Raw genomic sequence first — 17221 nt, 5'->3', positions numbered from 1 at the left:
TCTCATACATGGCACCACTCCAGGGAAGGAGTGCCATGTGCCCTTATTTCCACCACACTCACCTCCTGATTTTAACCTGAGTAACATCAGCCATTAGGAATATATTTTACTTTAAAGCCGTGAAGTTTGAGATTCCCAGGAAGCTGTTGAAAATTTCAATTCAAATGGAAATTTTTCAATTTGAAAATGGAAAATTTTGAAATCAAACCAGGCATGGAGAGGGCAGGTTTCTTGGTATCACTCCAAATTTCTCAGATTTGCACAAAGATCAGTGCAATTTTCTCTCCCTCACTCTTTTCACCTCACTCACCCCCACTGGAGACCCATCCTGCCACCAGATCCAGCAGCTCACACATGCAGTAACTCGGTGGCACTACTGGAAAGGGCCAGGAGACAGCAACAGCAAGAAAAACACTTTCTTATTTCATACAGAGCACTCAAAAAGCTAGGTCGTGCAAAAAAGGCACCCTGAATTTTCCTTTTCCTTTATCCCTGGGACAGATAGGCACGGTCCTTAAAACCTTTTGTCTTAAATCAGCAATACAGCAAGAGGAAACTGGATATTTCATGGTGAAAAAGAGAAAAGTCATTCAGGATCAGTTGCAGTAGTTACGACCCAAACTCTGGTGTATCACAGCCTTAAGAACCAGCGTGATGGATTCTGTAGCTCTCTTGAAAACTTCTGAACCACTTTAAAGAACTTCTGAGGTTAAAATAAGAGAAACAAACAAACAAACAAAAAAACATACAAGCCCTTTTGGCTCACACACTTGAGCAATGTGAAGCAAACACAACTTTCCAAGAAGTCCTGAACGTTGACTTGCTGAAAGCCAGATGCCCTTAAAAAACAACCCCAGCAGAGCATGAATGCCCAGAGAGCATTATTCCTTTTAAATTATGAAAGGTCAGCCCTCAGCCAAGCAGAGGCATCTTTTTAAGATGATGCACATGCTACATTTAAGAGCATTAAAACAGTAAAATAGCCATCGTTCCCAATCCCACAGCCAGTGACACATGCCAGGAGAAACAGAGAACTGCTCGATTTTTTTAGGACTTTTTAAGCAGTTTGAGTGGAGAAGGGTAAATTTGCTTTATGGGGTATCTACAAGTAGCTCCAGTGACATGTGGGACACACAAAGGGTTAATGTTTGAGAGATTTCTGTGAATTCTCGAATCTCAGATGGAGTAGGAGCTCAAGTGCAAGAGCTCTTCCCAAATGAATGCAAACAAGGAACTTCACACGAGCATGCAAGAAACGTTCCCTCTCCCTCAAAGGCAGCAGAGACGCAGCCAAAACCTCCAGTTCGCGACCAATTCTTGCCTACAAAGAGAAACAACAGGCTGTGCCACCCACGCAAGGGCTCCATCTTTAAAAAGGGAGAAGAAAAAACATTTCACAGGAGATCATCAGCCCAGAAAGAGCAGCTAAAAAACTCAAGTGAGCAAGCAAATCTGCACCGCCAGATGGAGGACAGGACCACAAAGATGCTTGTCCTACCCCAGTACTGAGGAGATCAGGGGAATTACAGCCCACAATGTACAAAACCCCAAAAGACAACGCACCCAGGTGCTGTGTTTTGTTTTACGCAGTTCTCACATCTTTTCCCTTTCAGCTGGCAGCAGCAGAAGGGCTGATCAGGCACTACAGACACTGTTTGTAGGATTTCAAGTTCCATGCTCTGTGGTTGCTGTAGAAATGGGAACGCTTTCCAGTGTTACTGCATCAAGATTCTGATCCTGGTTGTGCATTAAATCACATTGCCTCAAAAATCACTTCAATTAGTCTGTATTGTATGCAAAGTGATTTAGGATTGTGCAAAACGGACCTGGAAAGAAAGAATGATGGTGGGGTGGTTGGAAAATCAACCTGGGATTAAGAAAACTGGATTACAGCCTCTGCCCTATGACAGATACTGTGGTGCTCAGAACATCCCCACGCTGCAGAGCTGCACACAGCTCCATGTCCAAATGGAAACGGGCTGCCCAGGCAGATCCTCGGAGCCTGGTTTCTTCACCTTACCTGGGGAACACACAGCACGGGCTCCTCAAAGCTGTGAGCTACGGTTACAGGCACTGAGCACTGGTGAGACGCTCCAAGGCTGCTGGCAGAGGTCAGGCAAACACTTCAGACAAAGGAAGGTAGAAAAATGTGCCAGAAAACAAAGCTCACACACAGAATGCAGAATTAAAAACATGGTTTAATTCTGCAGAGAAGTCTGGGATCATGCTATAAGAGATGAACAGAAAGCAACTGAAAGAATGAATCTGGCAGTAAATCTCACTGCATTACGAGCTTTTGCAGATGAGCCCCTTCTTTGTGAAAAAACTGCTGATTTTTGCTAAAAGGCTGTGCTTCAGCGTGGTCACCCCAGACACAAAGGTATCTCCTTAGGAGCTGACGTATGGTTTGAGCTGGAAGCTGAAGGATATTGCCTGTCCCCGTGGTTAATGAAAACATCCATCCTCTCTCACTACGGATCGCCGGAGAATCGTGGATCACTGCAGACACTGTGCGAGCTGAACCAACTTTGCCTGTACCATCAGCTAGTAAAGTTTCTGGTTTTAATTAAACTTCAAAATTGTTGACTCACCAGAGCTGCTCAGGCTTTAGTAATCCACCTGCAGTAGCTACAGGAGCTCAAAACCATTCCACAAGGTTACAGCTACATCGCTGTAATATCCGAGGAATCACAAGTCTTTTTTTAGGCTCCTTTTAACGTTTAATTCCTAACAACTTCCAGTCGTATTCATGCTTTTAAGCAGATTCAAACAGTGCCGCCCACTTGTCTTCATCCTTGCAACTGACTTGAAATTGCTCTTTGTAGAATGACTACTTTCTGCTAAAAACACTAGACATCTGCACACCCAAAACCAAAACATTTTGGAAGCCAGCAAGAAAACGTGAGGTCACAGCTGGACCCACACCTTAGAAACCACAGAACGTGTTGAAAAAAGGATGAGGCGAGTGTACCTTGGTGGTATATTTGCCTTTATCAGATGCAACAAGTTTACTCCTACCAAAGTAAGGATAGCAACTAAAAGTATCAATTTTAGTTGATATTTTGCTATTTTTCTTCTTAAATATATAGAAGAAATCTGCTGTCACCTTGAGCAGAATCAAGAAGCTTTAGGGGTTTAAAAAAAAAGCCCATCTGGCTGAGCACTACTCACCTTCTCACACCCACTGACTAGGCTCCAAAGACCTCGTTATTTAAACCACATCACAGCCAGCAGTGGCATGAAAACATCAGTAATCCTTACTAAAACCAAGGGTAACGGGAAGATGGAGGTCTCAAAGCCCCAGTTTGTCCACCCAGACTTCTGGAATCTCAGCAGCACACACTGGGAATCCAGTTGCCAACGGCTTTTTTGCACTTACAGTTTTCTGAAAACATGAGCACAGCAGCAGCCTGGAATCCAAGGAGATGAGAACACAACAAAGGCCTCGCTCTGCTGCTGCATAAAACCTTACTGTGCCCACAGCCTGGGAGATCCGTGCAGCTCGGGTCTCTTCTCTCTTCAGTTGGTCTTGGAAGCACAACAAGGAAGGCAACACCGCTGCTATTCTCTGCTGAGGTTGAGGTTTGAGTTTGGAAAAGGAAAGGCTGACAGGAGGTGTGCATCTGAGGCTTGCAGGAATCAGAAAGGAGGTGAATCATGCAAATGCAAAGCAAATTTTTACTAAATCGTGTACCACTAGCACTAGGGGCACTTGGTGAAACTCACAGGAAATCTGCTTAAAAAGCCATAAAGGAGGCGTGCTTACACTGTAGGTAGTGAACTCCTGAATCCTGTTGCACAAATCTCACAGCACCAGCAGTTTGCAAAGAAGGGATCCAAGTGTTGCTCACAGACAGGGCAAAAAATATTGAAGGAAATCAGCTGGAATGCATCCTCCCACACCCCTAACCCTACACCTGTGGGCACCAGGGAAATAGAAGGGGCACTGGACACCATGAGGTCCAAATATGCACAAAGACGAGGCAACAGTGCTCCAACTCTTACCAAGTTCCAGGTTAAACCAAGCAGGACGGGGGAGAAGGGAAGAGTTACAGATGATGGTGTAACCCTGCTGTGTGTGCACACCCCAGGGATGCACTCACCAGGGACACGACCCCATTAGCAGCCTGTCACACGCTTCTCCAGCCTGAGATCCTGACCTGCGAGGGTGCTGCCTGAGTGGAACTCGACGGAAGATTCAGGTTCCGTCAGCTGCCACCTTCCAAGATTTCCAGCTGGCTCCGTCGGACCGCAGCACCTGGGAAATCTGCCCAGAATTAACACCTGCACTGGGAACCTCCTGTTTGCTTTGATTACCTGCTTGGGGAAAATATTGTGGAAACAAGCACCACCAAAATACCCTACTCATCACTTTGACCAGAAAATTTACCTGCATCCAGGGCCCTCTCCTCCTTTCTAGTTTATGGAAGGGACCACTTATTACGCCTAAAGGGATACATAACTCTACACTAAGCAAGTAAATTAAACCTCACAGTTCTTCTCTGCACCCACGTGAGCTTGCCTTAGATACCTGTAGATGATTTTTTCATAAATAGAATAAAATACCAATCTGAACCCAAGAGCTAAAAGGAGCAGAGCAGCAGAGGCAGCTTTTTCATTTACAGTACTGAAAGTCCGTGAAGTTTCCAAAACATTAAGGTTTGGGTTTTAGGACTTGGTTGTTTCCAGTCATTACAAGTGTCTAAATCAATGGCTGGGGAACAGAAAAGCAGCTTATGTGTGATGCATCCCGTGATCATGTACTCAAGAACCAAAGAGCACGTAGAGAAAAGCAAAGGCCACGTTTTTAGGATATGAGCAGCAACATATAAATAAGCTGAAATAAAGCTGGTTTGAGCCACAATGTCAGAACCAAGCATGCCATAAAACTGAAAATGCTTCCTCTTGATTTTTTAAGAAATCGTATTACACTTTTCCCAGGTAACAACTTACTTCTTTGTCCACCGGGGCTGTAAGATACAAACTTCCACCGCATATTTTAAAGGAGCACGAGTGCTTTCAGCTGCTTACAGCCACCAGCAAGCCCTTGCTGCTCATGTTCTTCCCAAGTCACTACATCAATCTGCTGAGCCTTCGTTTCACCTACTTCATCCAGAACCACCTCACCCCCTTCTCTCTACTCCAGTAATTCATTACCGTGTATTTTTCTCCTTAAAACCCACAACATTAAATCCTTGAAGCCCAGCAGCACCTGTAAATACAAAAAAGGCATCGTGTCACTTTGAATCTGAGAAATTACTCTGTGCACCTGAATTTCCTAAGCCCCTTGGTACGGGAGCCATTTCTTTTTCTTGCTCTGCACAGCAAAGAGCAAAGCGAGGAATATTTAATATTCTGGAGATTATACAGGTTCCTGCTAACGCTGCAAAAAAAAGTAAGCCAAGGGCATCTTTGCTTGTTTCAGTTCGATTAAAATGTGTGGTAAGGAAGAAGAAAAGTCAACACACTGTTTGCCAACTAGAAAGGATCAAAATTGTTTGGGAAGGGAACTCAGCAGAAAGAACTTTGAAGGGGGAATTACAAAACAGGACGGGATTATGAAACGGTGATAAATATACATTAGCTTTTCGGAACTCCTTGAAAAGCAAAAGCTTTCAAAACACATCACAAACAGACGAAACGCCAGCCTAGATACCGAGTACGTGCGGGTTATGAACTCAGCGAGGATCTCCAGAAGGGTTTCCTCATCAGTTCAGTTGTTTTTTCATTTCCATTTTGCTAAATGAGAATCCGCCTCTCCTGTAGAATACCTGCAATTTGTACTTGGCAGCTGGATGGCTGCATGTGCCTGTCTCATTAGCGAGAGCTCAACAGGATTAGAAGAATTCCAACTGGATGTTCGTCTGCTAAGAGCCGTTTTTATGCTACAGTAAAACAGAAATTCATTGAGCCAAATCTCATTGCCTTCTGATTTTACATAGTTAAAATACAGATTACACGAATGCCAAATGCTTAATTCACTCGAGTCGCTTCCACCTGGAAAGACGGGAGAGAGGAGAAGATCAGACACAATCCCAAAGACGTTTTATCATGGGATGTACGACACGTTTCCTACAAGAAAGAAGCGAACCTTGCTCCTTCCCCCAGGGTCAGTGAATTTACACTGGAATTAGATTAATAATAAAAAAAAAAAAAGCCCTTTGGGACTATTCATTTCAGAGAAATTTGATCTTCAGATCACAAGCATTTCTCATCTCTGCTTTCCTGCATCCAACTCTTAACAACCAGCACAGGGAGCAGGTGGAAAGGCTTCCAGAGGAGTCCTGACACACCGTCACTCGGCGAGACGCCTGAAGCAGCTCCACATCAGACGTGAATATCTTTTTTCCAACAGTAAATACAGAAGAAAATGCGTTCACACTGAGCAGATGCAATTGCCAGCTCTACCATTTGTGCTACCGACTGTACCTGGAAAGCTGAACGCAGGAACCCCGCAGCTCCAGAAGAGCCCTGCTCCTTCCTCGGCACTGCAGATGAAGGAACAGGACCCGCAGTACGTTTGAACCCACCTTTTACCTGTTGCTTCCAGCAATCCCACACGCTGCAGTCATCAAAAGCTGAAGGGAGGTTCAGAAGGCTGGGAGGCAGGGTTTCTGACCTAGGTATGCTGCCCAGAACCACTCCACGTGGTACTTACAAGCTGCAAAGCCCACTTGGTTCATTAAAACTGTTTTTTCCATCATCTCCAAAGTCTCTGCTTTTTCGCCCCAAGCTACAAAACAAAAGAGTTTTGCTACTAAAACACTAAAGAGCTTTGAGAAAGACGCTCAGTTTTGAAATGCAGAAAATACTACAGTCCATAATCTTATTTACAGTGGGAAGTGTATCCCGTGCTTTGAAAACACAACACATTAAGCGGGGATAAAAGAAACCTCGTTTAAGAACAACGTAATTAGCCTGGCCCCAGCACCCCACCAGCACCAGACACCTCCACCCAAAGCACACCAAGTTATTCTCATGCTGCAGACTCTGTGCTGGCTATTTCTTCGTGTTTTTCAAAGACATATCCGAGCTGTGCAGGTGCCTGGACTGCACAGCTTCCACGCTATCTCACCTCTTCTGTGAATCTCCTACAGCGTGATGCACTAATTTAGGGAGGAAGAAGAAAAAAGGGCTTGCAAACTTCCCAGCATTCAAGCCCTGCAAGAAACCCGACACAGCTTTACAATGTAAAAGCCCAGAAAATGAGCCAGCTTCTTCCCAAGCTAATAAATTCCTTGTGTTGCTGTGAACTGAAAGAGCAGGAGGTTTACAAAGCTCTCCAGCAGCAAACGAATGCAGCAGTCCTACACATGACAGGGCCCAACAGGTACCTACAGGAGGACAGAGAAGATCAGCTACAGAACCATGAAGCAACTCACCTCCCTTTATAATCACATTTTTGAGCACCAAATACGCTCCAGCCCCAAAGCAGGGGTGCACATCCCAGCTCCCATTTTACTCCACAGAGACCAACAACACCACCAGTGAGAGGTATCCCCGAATTCCTCACCTCCAGATGCCCAGCCCCTTCCTTTGCACCCTTGCTGCAGCTTCGTCTGCTAGAGTGCTTTTCTTTTTTCCCCTTAAACCCTGTATTTAGTCATCCCCGTATTTTGCACCGCTGCAAACAGAAGTTAACGTTCACCTCTAGGACCATTTATTCGCAGGCCCAGGCAGCAATCTCAAAGTCACAGCTCCGGCAGCAATCAGATCTGGGACTCCACGCGAATTTCCATTTACACCGATCAGTCTCCTATTCCCCTACGAGCTCTGCATGATCAGGAGCTTTCCTCTGTTTTCTAGGGGGGTAATTTCTTTCGCCAGCCCGCTGTCAGCTTCCTACCTGCCCAATAAAGCACTGACAGGATTAGATTAAGCATCAATTTTAGGAGTAAACTTAATGCTAATGAATAATAACTGCTTCATTTCTGCAAATTCGCTTTCTCTGATGCCTCCAGCTAGGCTGGGTGGATGAACTGCCTCTTTTGCCCACCCTAAAGCCAGCCCTGTTAAGTATGATTACTGCTCAGCTACGGATAGTAAACGGAGTCTTAAGCATCAATTTCGTGGCTGGAGAAATTGTTTCACAGGAAGATCATTGCCGTAGCTGTATGGGGGCATTATGCTTCCGTCGTTGGTTTTCTTTTTTATTAAATGAAAGTTATTAAATGAAAGTGAAAGAGCATTAATGAAAAGCTGGCACCTGCAACACGCCGGGCAGCTCGTATGGGGAGCTCCAAGATTTATTTAAGAGGAGAGCTCAGGCCCCACAGCTGACCACTGCTGCACGTTTTCAACATCTGAGCATCTCTGTAGAGCCCCCTTCCTCCTGTGCGCCCCAAAATTGGATCAGACACATGCAAACGTTTGGATTAAAAGATGGAAAGAGTACTGCGGGATGCACAGGTACGGTCTGGAAATTTGGGAGCAATCTCCCATCACATCTGGATCAAGTTTTTTTTAAAAGTGCAGTTCACTTGCCTTCACTCAGCGCTGCTTACTCACACGAAAACACTCATTAAAGACGGTGGGAAACACCATGGAGAAAGGCAAGCAGAACAAATTTCAATATTTCTCACCTGATTGAGAAAATGAACATTTTAGCCAAGCGTAATTGAACGGAGCGCTGCATCACCCGGGGGAGCAAACAAAGCTCCAATTTTAACAGCAATCCCAGCAAATTTTCTGCCACCTGTGTCTGGGTGGCTCAGCCCTGGATCTCATGTCTTGTTAAGGCTTCCACTTCCTCACCCTGAAACACTTTTGAAGCCCCAATAATACAGAGAGCTTGGGGTATCCTCTGCACACAGCGAAACACCCTTCAGGAAGGAAGCAGAGAGGAGGGATTTTTTTTTTTTTTTTTCTTTTTACACCATACCAAGGGCCTAAAACACAAATCAGAACACAATAAGCCTCTGTAACATGCAGGGACAAAAAAAAAAAAATCGAAGCACAGCCTTCGCCAACACAATTTTTGACCAACAAAGCGCTTCTGGAGTTAAACGAGGAAAGCAGTTGCTAGAAGCAACAAATAATCATTTCAGCAGAGCGCTGTGGATGTCTAGGAAGACCAGTCTCCTCTCTGCAGGAAATGGCTGCAGCGCGCCAAGGAGACTTCACTATTTAAAAGAAAAAAATACACAAAGAAGAGTAGAAAGAAACCCATTAGAATCCAGTTACTTCTCACAAGGCGTCTCTTGCTGATGGCCGTGGCCGCACAGCAATTACAGCGTTTGCTTTATGACTGAGGTTTTAACCACTGGGCTCGTTCCCAGGCAGTTCTACTCACTAACACCTGCAGGCCAGCCCCACCGAGGCACCGAGCAGCCACACAGAACGACAACCCAGGCTCTTTGCAGCAGGAAATCCGACAGACAGCAAACAACAGCAGGTGAGGGAGAGGTAAGAGGTCAGGATGCGCTGGAAAGGGGGAAAAAAAAAAACAAAACAACAAGATGAGAGCTGGCCAGCAGATGCAGGGGTAACTAGCTGCAGTAGGGAACAGAACACGGCACAGGGGGCTGATGGTGGTAATTTCAAGGATCATTCCTTGAATTTTAAGGGATTATTTCAAGGATAAGCTTCTGACAATGCCAAGCAGCACCTAAGACCAAGCACGCATTTTGAAGATGCCACCGTGAAACTTGCTGTAAGCTCTGAGCTAATCAGAATAAAACAGGTGAGGAAACACAACAAAATCTGGTCCGTTCTGAAAATCACTTTCTCCTTGTTTTTATGGGTGTACAGAAAAACAAAAATCCTGCACGGGCAAAGAGCCCGTCAGGGCATTCCCCTCCTGCCTGCCATGCCACAAGCCTGTGGGCCACCCCACGAGATCCCACACGTGGCTGTATTTCTACAAGGCACGACAAAAACAGTTTATATGGCACCCTGGGACAAGCACGACCATCCAGCAGCCCGCTGCCTGCGCCTCTCTGTACATTTCCAGACGTTCATTAAACCAGGAGGGCTTATTTGACTTTTATAATTGAAAACTGTTGTCTTAAAGACGAGTCCCAAGTGGGGCAATCTACAGCTTCCAGCACTATTTAACCTCAAAACACACAAGCTGATAACACGTGCTGGGAAAACCTCTGCAGAGGCGCTGCAAAAAGTTGTTGCTCTATGAAACAAAAGCCAGCCTGATACGCTCTGGGAAGGAGAAGAAATCCAAACGGTTTTTAAAAATTTAACTGTGTAACAACACGCTAAATGCTTTCTCCTTGTTTTCACAGTGAGTTGATTGCTGCTAAGAAATTCTGGATCTGAAGAAGTGAATCAAAGGGTTCAGGAGATAAAAAACCTCCCTTTGAGACGACAACGAGATGCTGGAAGGAAGGTAGCCAAAAATTGCACCGTGCAAGTCAACAGGTACGGCAGATAGGCTATCGTTGTGAATTGATTATAAAATTACAACAGATCTCCCCCTTAAAACAAAATTAAAAGTGAAATCCAGAGGCCAGCACAGTCCAAGAGCCATACTGGGTGGGCATCCAGCCTCCACACACAGATCTCTGTTGTGCAAACAGGGCAGGAGCTCGCTCCTTCGCTGCGAGGCAACGCGGAGCTGAGTCTCTTCAAAAGGCTGTTAAACACAGAAAGTAAACAGAGCATTATAAAACATATTCCTCCTCTACTTACATCCTATTAATCTTTCATGCTGCTTACACAGTCGGTTAGAGCATTTTCGACAGAAATTGATCATCTTTTATCAGCGAGGACTTGCGCGAGAGCTGCGGCGACGAGGCTGAGCAGCTACAGCCACCTAAGTAAATATCATCAGGACTTTCTTTATTTTGCTAAATTAACCACCCTTTAATCAAATTTCCCCAGGCCAGTGCAAACAACGCGGGTCTAGTTAGCAATCAGCTGATTTCTGGAGAACGAAAAAAAAAAAAGGAAAAGGGGAAAAAAAGAGACTGCAGACACTTGGGATGACAATGTGAAGAGAAGTCACGCACTTTTACATGTCTCCTGCAGCTGAATCTTAATACAAAAATGTTCCCCACCCAGGCAAAACCCAACCAGCATCACCTGTGGATCATTTTCCACCTTGGAGAAGTGACAGGCAGCCACAAAATGCAGTTACACTGCCAGGGATGAGCTGAGTGATGGAGCTACTGCTCTGTTTGGGCACCAGGTACTAATTTCCTACCTTTTATTGGCCTATGACCCCAAAATTCAGCACTGCTGTTAGGTGAATCACCAGCTCCCAGGAGAAAAATGAAGTCCTAAGCACCAACAGGGGCAAAAATCTGCAGGAGTACAAGCTGTACAATGCTGCCTTGACCTGGAGGATTAAGAGGTGAGTGTTTTGGAGCTGCTGGCCTCCCTGTGCCATGAAGCCATCCTTGCGACCACCCAGCAGCAGAAGGGCAGCCCCACAAACAGATGGCTTCGGGAATTTCCTTATTAACTTGGAGGTTTCAGCACTTCCCTGGAAGGAAGAGCTGTCAGAGGAGACGTCTTCGAAAGAGGAGAAACCACAGGACTCACAACCGGTTATTCACAAAACCACCCGTTTCTGCTTCCCTGTTTTTTAAGGGCAGGCTCTGCCCCAGCTCTGCACGGGGTGGTCCCTCAAGCTTTCCATGGCACGGTCACACCTGCACACGCTGGGCACCCCAACCTGCTGTTAAACACAACCAAAACACATTAAACAGAACCAAAAACCTGCACCCAGCCCCACGCTTACCACTCACACACTACACACAAGTGTCCCAAGACCACTCCAGGAAGATTTATCATTTAGGACCACGTTCTGCCATACGCAATTTGTTCTCCATGCGTTTCTGAGCTACTTATCTTGTAGAACTGCTGCTTTTCATAACGTTGGAAAACACTATTAGCAATAAAAGAGGTTTTAAGAGACCATTACCATCCACACAGATCAGAATAACTTGGCTTTATTTCTCGTGGCAGCTATTTCCCAGCTGCAAGAGCGAGGGCATCAGCTGCACATCCATCTTCCCTGCTCTACATCACAACCGGGGATACCGCTTCTATTGCCTTCGACACAAGGAGAAGATCAAACACCAGGTCGTTAGGAAGAAGCCGTTTAACGAAGCTCACCGTAAACGTAATGAAAATAATGGCCAGAAACCATTAAAAGGGAAAAGAAGAATTTTGCTCAAGAAAAAATCAAGTTTGTTCGAGGGTTCTGCCTGCAATTCCAACTTCTGCTGGTATGAAAGTAGGAAGCACGCTACGTCCTGCCTCACTTTTACTTCTTGACATCTGTCACGTGTGTTTGCCAGTGTGAAAGCTTCGCTACAAGATTTCAATAAGGTCTTCCAGAGTCACTGCCAAAGTTTGTTTTCTCCCAATTAAAGCAGCTATTAAAGGCCAGCTTTAAAAAACAGCCACCTTTAATTGGGAGGAGGAACGCCTAACAATAAATAAAAGGCAGCCGTTCACCAATTAAAAATCTGACAGGATCTTTCAGAAAAAAAAAAAAAAAATGAGCGTTTGCTAAATGCCAGCTTGCTTGTTTCAGACTACAAAAGCTGCTTCGAGCAGCTCCGAACAAAACAAAAGGTTAAGCAAAATCAATGTACGTACACGTGTCTGTCCTCGGAGAGATTAATGCATATATTCCCTCGGTTGTCCTCGTGCGGATGAACAGAGTTTCCTCCATTCTTTGCGCTGCTTTTTTAGAAAGGCAGCGTGAAAGCCCACGTGGTGAGCACTGCACCGAAAGCTCCTGGTGTCCCTTTTGGTCTTACGAAGGGGGTTTTTCTTCAGGAATCCGAAGCAACAACTCACACTCTCATCTAAGGGCACAGGGAGAAGACGAAGGCTGCCCAAACCACAGCAGAGGTGGATTTTATTAGCATGCTCTGCAAATATTCATCAGGCTTCCCAAACACTCCCTATTTCTAGAAGACTTACTGTTAAGAACACAGCCACACTCCAAAACCCACATCTTCTTTAGGAGAAATGCCAGTTTCTCCCCCAAAACACGAGTTTGGGTGGGATCCCTGCCCACAGCAGGGGAGTTGGATAATCTTTAAGGTCCCTTCCAACCCGAGCCATGCTGTGACTCTGTGAAGAAGCAAACCATGCCCAAGCACCCAGTGTAACCCCACAGCAACCCCACAGAGTCCCCACCTCGCCACTCAGCCCTGCCGGCAGCTCCTGGCCTTTGGGAACAGCTCAGCACATCGCTCCCCCCTGACAGCAGCCCCACAGGAGTGCAGATGCAGCACCGTTCCCCTAAAAAACACCCCACCTGCGGGCTACAAGACAGTTATTCTGGCCACAAGCCACCCGAAATCGCTCTCTGTTCTTGGTAGTAACTGGAGAACCAAGGTGAACTCGGTCACTTCAGGAATCCTACAGGAAACAGCTCCCAAAGAACAAACCCCGCACAACAGGAAAAGCTGACACTTCACGGGGAGAGATAAGGGCCTGGCAGCGGGACGGTTCTTCCTCCTCCATCTCACACTCATCTGCGCTCAGAGCAGCTGAAAAGCAACGCCGCAGAGACCGGGAACAACCCCAAGCTCCCACACTGCACAGAGACACAGTTTAGGAGCGTTATTGGAGGCTCAGAGGAGGTCAGAAACTTCCTCAGGCTCCTTTTCAAGGCTGCACGGCCACTCGGTGCGACAGAGCAACCCCCAGCGCTGCCACGAGACACCCTCTGCTCCACGGGCTTGTACGCAGTCGACTTTCCTGAAGCAGCAGCTCTTGTTTCAGATCAGAGCCTGCAAAAAAAGACCACTTCTCACGTGATTTCAGTGCTGCTCTAACACGGTAGGGCTTTGCCAAGGATCCGGCCCCAAATACTCTCACTGAAAAGGAGACTGGTTTTGCTCCTAGGAAGCTCAGAGTCCCTAAATTTGGCATCAGAAGCAAGTAAATTCATTATCCTCTTGCAGTAGAGAGCTCTTTAGCTTGAGTAGACATAAAAATATATCCCTTCATTAATAAAATCATTTGTATTTATAAAACACCAATCTCCATGTTTCAAAGCATTTTATAGACTAAAACAGACTCGATATTGCTGACCTAAACAGCATTTCTTCCTGAAAAACACAGCCAGCTCTGCTACAATCAAGTCAAATACAGCAATGCTTGAAGTAACCCCTCTGGTTTGGTTTGTTTGCAGCAGAAGAATGCAAAGTTTTGCTGCTTTTCACGCACAGCTTCCTTCCAGGGGCCTTCCGCACAGCCACGAGGAGAACTCAGCAGCCTTCTCAATAGGGAAACACAAGGGTAAAGCTCCCAGGGCTGGCAGGAGAATCCCTGCAAAGTGTTTGGGAACAAAGCTATCAAGGAAAGAAAACTTTGCTGCATTTCAAACTAACAGCAGGCTGTTAAAATCCCTAACATCTTGCTGAAGATGAAGAAAGAAAGAGAAACGTTAAAATTTGTTTGGAACGGCATTTTACGAACACAACAAAAAATGTCACCTGTTCCACTTCCAGGCTCGCGTGGTCTGGTCCAGCACGACACCTCAAGCACTACACCCAAAGCAAGCTCTAATTAAATTTCGGAGGTTTAATTATCACGCTGGCCTACCGAACAACTTTAATTTCATGAAGTCGATAACCTCAAGGTTGCACCCAAACGCTGGACGTAACCTACCTCAGCTCTCGGTGCCTGTGAGCCAAAGACTATTAGACAAAGATGGTTTCTTTTTTGGTGAACACAGTCATATAAGCTCATTCTTATATCATAAACGAAATTAGGAGTTAAGATTTATCAAAATCAAGACCTAGATGTAAAGGTGGCCCTTACAATTCTTCAGTTTCTATTGGGAATTACAGAAAACACGTCAAAAAAAGTAAGACCAGAGGAAATGCTGCAACGATGCATTTACATAATTCATTCTTCCACTACCCACAAATAACCCTAATTTACAGAAAATACAGCAATCTATCAACAGCTCACCACATTTGTCTCCCCAGATCACTCAAACTTGAGGTTGACCAAGAATTAACGAGCACACCATACTTTAAATCCACACTATGTACACTTACAACGCGCAAGTGCAGAGTAAGAGCTCAGGATCCAGGTAAGAAGCCCGACTTGTGGCAGTTTTCACAACAATTCAGTATTCAATATTTGTTATGCAAGCATTCCTTGGGAACTCATAAACGAGTGCACCCAGGAGAGTTTGTAGGCCTAAATATAAATTTTAATAACCCCATACTTGGCTATTCAGCACTTGTTATATCAAAAGTAAGAAGTTATCAAAGCACACTGCTACGATTGTCTCACGTTTACGCCGTGTCACATCAGCGTACACAGCAACCTGCAGGAAAGCTGGCCTTGCGTGTACACACAGCTCCAGCCTAAACAAATCTGTTTTCCTAACTGGTTTTCTTACAAAACTAACGAGCTGGAGACAGGCCTGGCCGTGCCAGCCATCTCCTTTCATTCATTTTTCAGCGCGATGCTTTGTTACCTATTACCACGCGCTTCCAAGGCTGCGGCGGTGACCCCGGGAAGGCAAAGCAGTCGTGTGAACCTCCCGCTTTTCTCCCTTGCCATCTACCTCAAGATCTGAAAGAGCGGTTTTCAGAAATAATGAAAAGGAAGGGGATTTTGTCCTAAACACTACGGCTCACACAATACTTTTAAATTAGATCGTGAAATGTGCTAGGTACGGAATTATTACCACTCTAACTTCTCCAAAGTAGTAGAAAAACCACAGTTTCTAGCAGTTTCTGGTGGAGAAGTGAAGTTTGAAAGTTCACTCAATGCATAGTAACAGAGCACTATGACTGCTTACACCCAATTTGAAGCGTGTAAGATGTGAGTTTAAAAGCTTCAGGGGGAAATCAGCCGCCAACTCACTGGTTGTAAGCAGCCCAAAAATGATTTGTAAGCAGCTGAAAAAGGCACAGAGGGAAACTAACACACTGCCAGGTCCGTGCTTGGATCCAAGTATATCACAGAACCATCCTCCAGCATAAGAAAGGAGTAAGGGCAGATTGAAATCAATTCCCAAAACAGGACAAGACACAACTGCCTTCTTTGCGTCCCCTGCAAGGCAGTGAGACTTGTTGGGGTGGTGCTTTTTCCACTATCGCATCCTAAAACAGGACAGCATCTCCACAAAGGACTTCCTAGTCCTTTCACTTCTCCGGCCAGCCTTACTCCACCCAGTGCTGCTGCGTGACTGTGGACAAGGGTCAACTACAGACTCCAGAGCAGTAGGGAAGCAGTGCCCTGACCCTCCCAGTAGGACACAAAGTTGGGGCTTGCTGTAGCCTTGCTCCTGTGACCCCAGGATGCTGTAGACAGCAAGGTGGAAATGGGAGATGAATGATAGCACAGTTTGGGTTGGAAAGGACGTGAAAAGTCATTCAGCTCCAATCCCTTGCCATAGGGGTTGGAACTTTCCATGAGGGTGCCCAAAGCCCCATCCAGCCTGGCCTTGGGCACTGCCAGGGATGGGGCAGCCACAGCTCCTCGGGGCAGCCTGGGACAGAGCCTCACCACCCTCAGATGTAAGAATTTCTCCCTTTTAGCGAATCTAAAAGGCACTATGTTAGATTACAGCCATTCCCCTGTCCTATCACCACACCCCCTGACACACAGTCCCTCCCCAGCCCTCCTGCAGCCCCCTCAGGCCCTGGCAGCCCGCTGGGAGCTCTCCCCGGAGCCTTCTGCAGGCTGAGCACCCCCATCTCCCTCAGCCTGGCCCTACACCAGAGGGGCTCCATCCCCTCAGCACCCCCCTGGACTCCTCCGGCCTCTCTCTGCCACATCCCTGTCCTGCTGCTGGGGCCCGCAGCTGAACGCAGGCCCCAGGTGGGGTCTCAGGAGCAGAAGGGGACCGTCCCCTCCCTCAGCAGCGGCCCCGGGAGCCGTACGGGCGGGCTGGGCCGGGCCGCCCCTACCTGATGACGGAGATGAGCAGCCCCGAGGGGTCCTTGCTCCTGCTCATCGCGCTCCGGTAGCGCCCCGCCGACTCGCCCGCCGCCATCTTGCTCCCCCCTCAAAGCACCGGGCAACCATCCCCGCTAGCGCGGCGCAGCCAATGAGAGGAGAGGGGGGCGGGAGGATGAGGGGATGAGGCCCAATAGAAAGCGCGGGTGGGGAGTCAAGCTGCTATGCGCCGTGCGGGGAGGGCCGCGGGGTGTTCTGGGAGTTGTAGTTTTTGTGGGCGTGGAGCCGGCCCGGTTCACCATCAGGTGAATCACAGAATCAGCTAGGATGGAAGCGACCTCCAAAATCATCGAGTCCCAATCTGACCTAACAC

General features: G+C 46.6%; 1 protein-coding gene across 1 annotated transcript in view; it reads right to left on the bottom strand.

Annotated features, from left to right (window-relative positions):
* The window catches only part of EXOC4 (exocyst complex component 4), a 367902-nt gene extending 350934 nt beyond the window's left edge, over positions 1-16968 (bottom strand). Inside the window, exon 1 of the mRNA XM_084306374.1 lies at positions 16860-16968. Coding sequence (XP_084162500.1) covers positions 16860-16945 — 86 coding nt within the window. The 5' untranslated portion in view covers positions 16946-16968. The remainder of the gene's footprint in view (positions 1-16859) is intronic.
* Positions 16969-17221: the final 253 nt, after the last annotated feature.

This window comes from Netta rufina (genome assembly GCF_964035555.1).
Source record: "Netta rufina genome assembly, chromosome: 1".
Taxonomy (NCBI): domain Eukaryota; kingdom Metazoa; phylum Chordata; class Aves; order Anseriformes; family Anatidae; genus Netta; species Netta rufina.
Note: the sequence above shows the minus strand (reverse complement) of the source record. Positions and strands in the feature narration are given on the sequence as shown.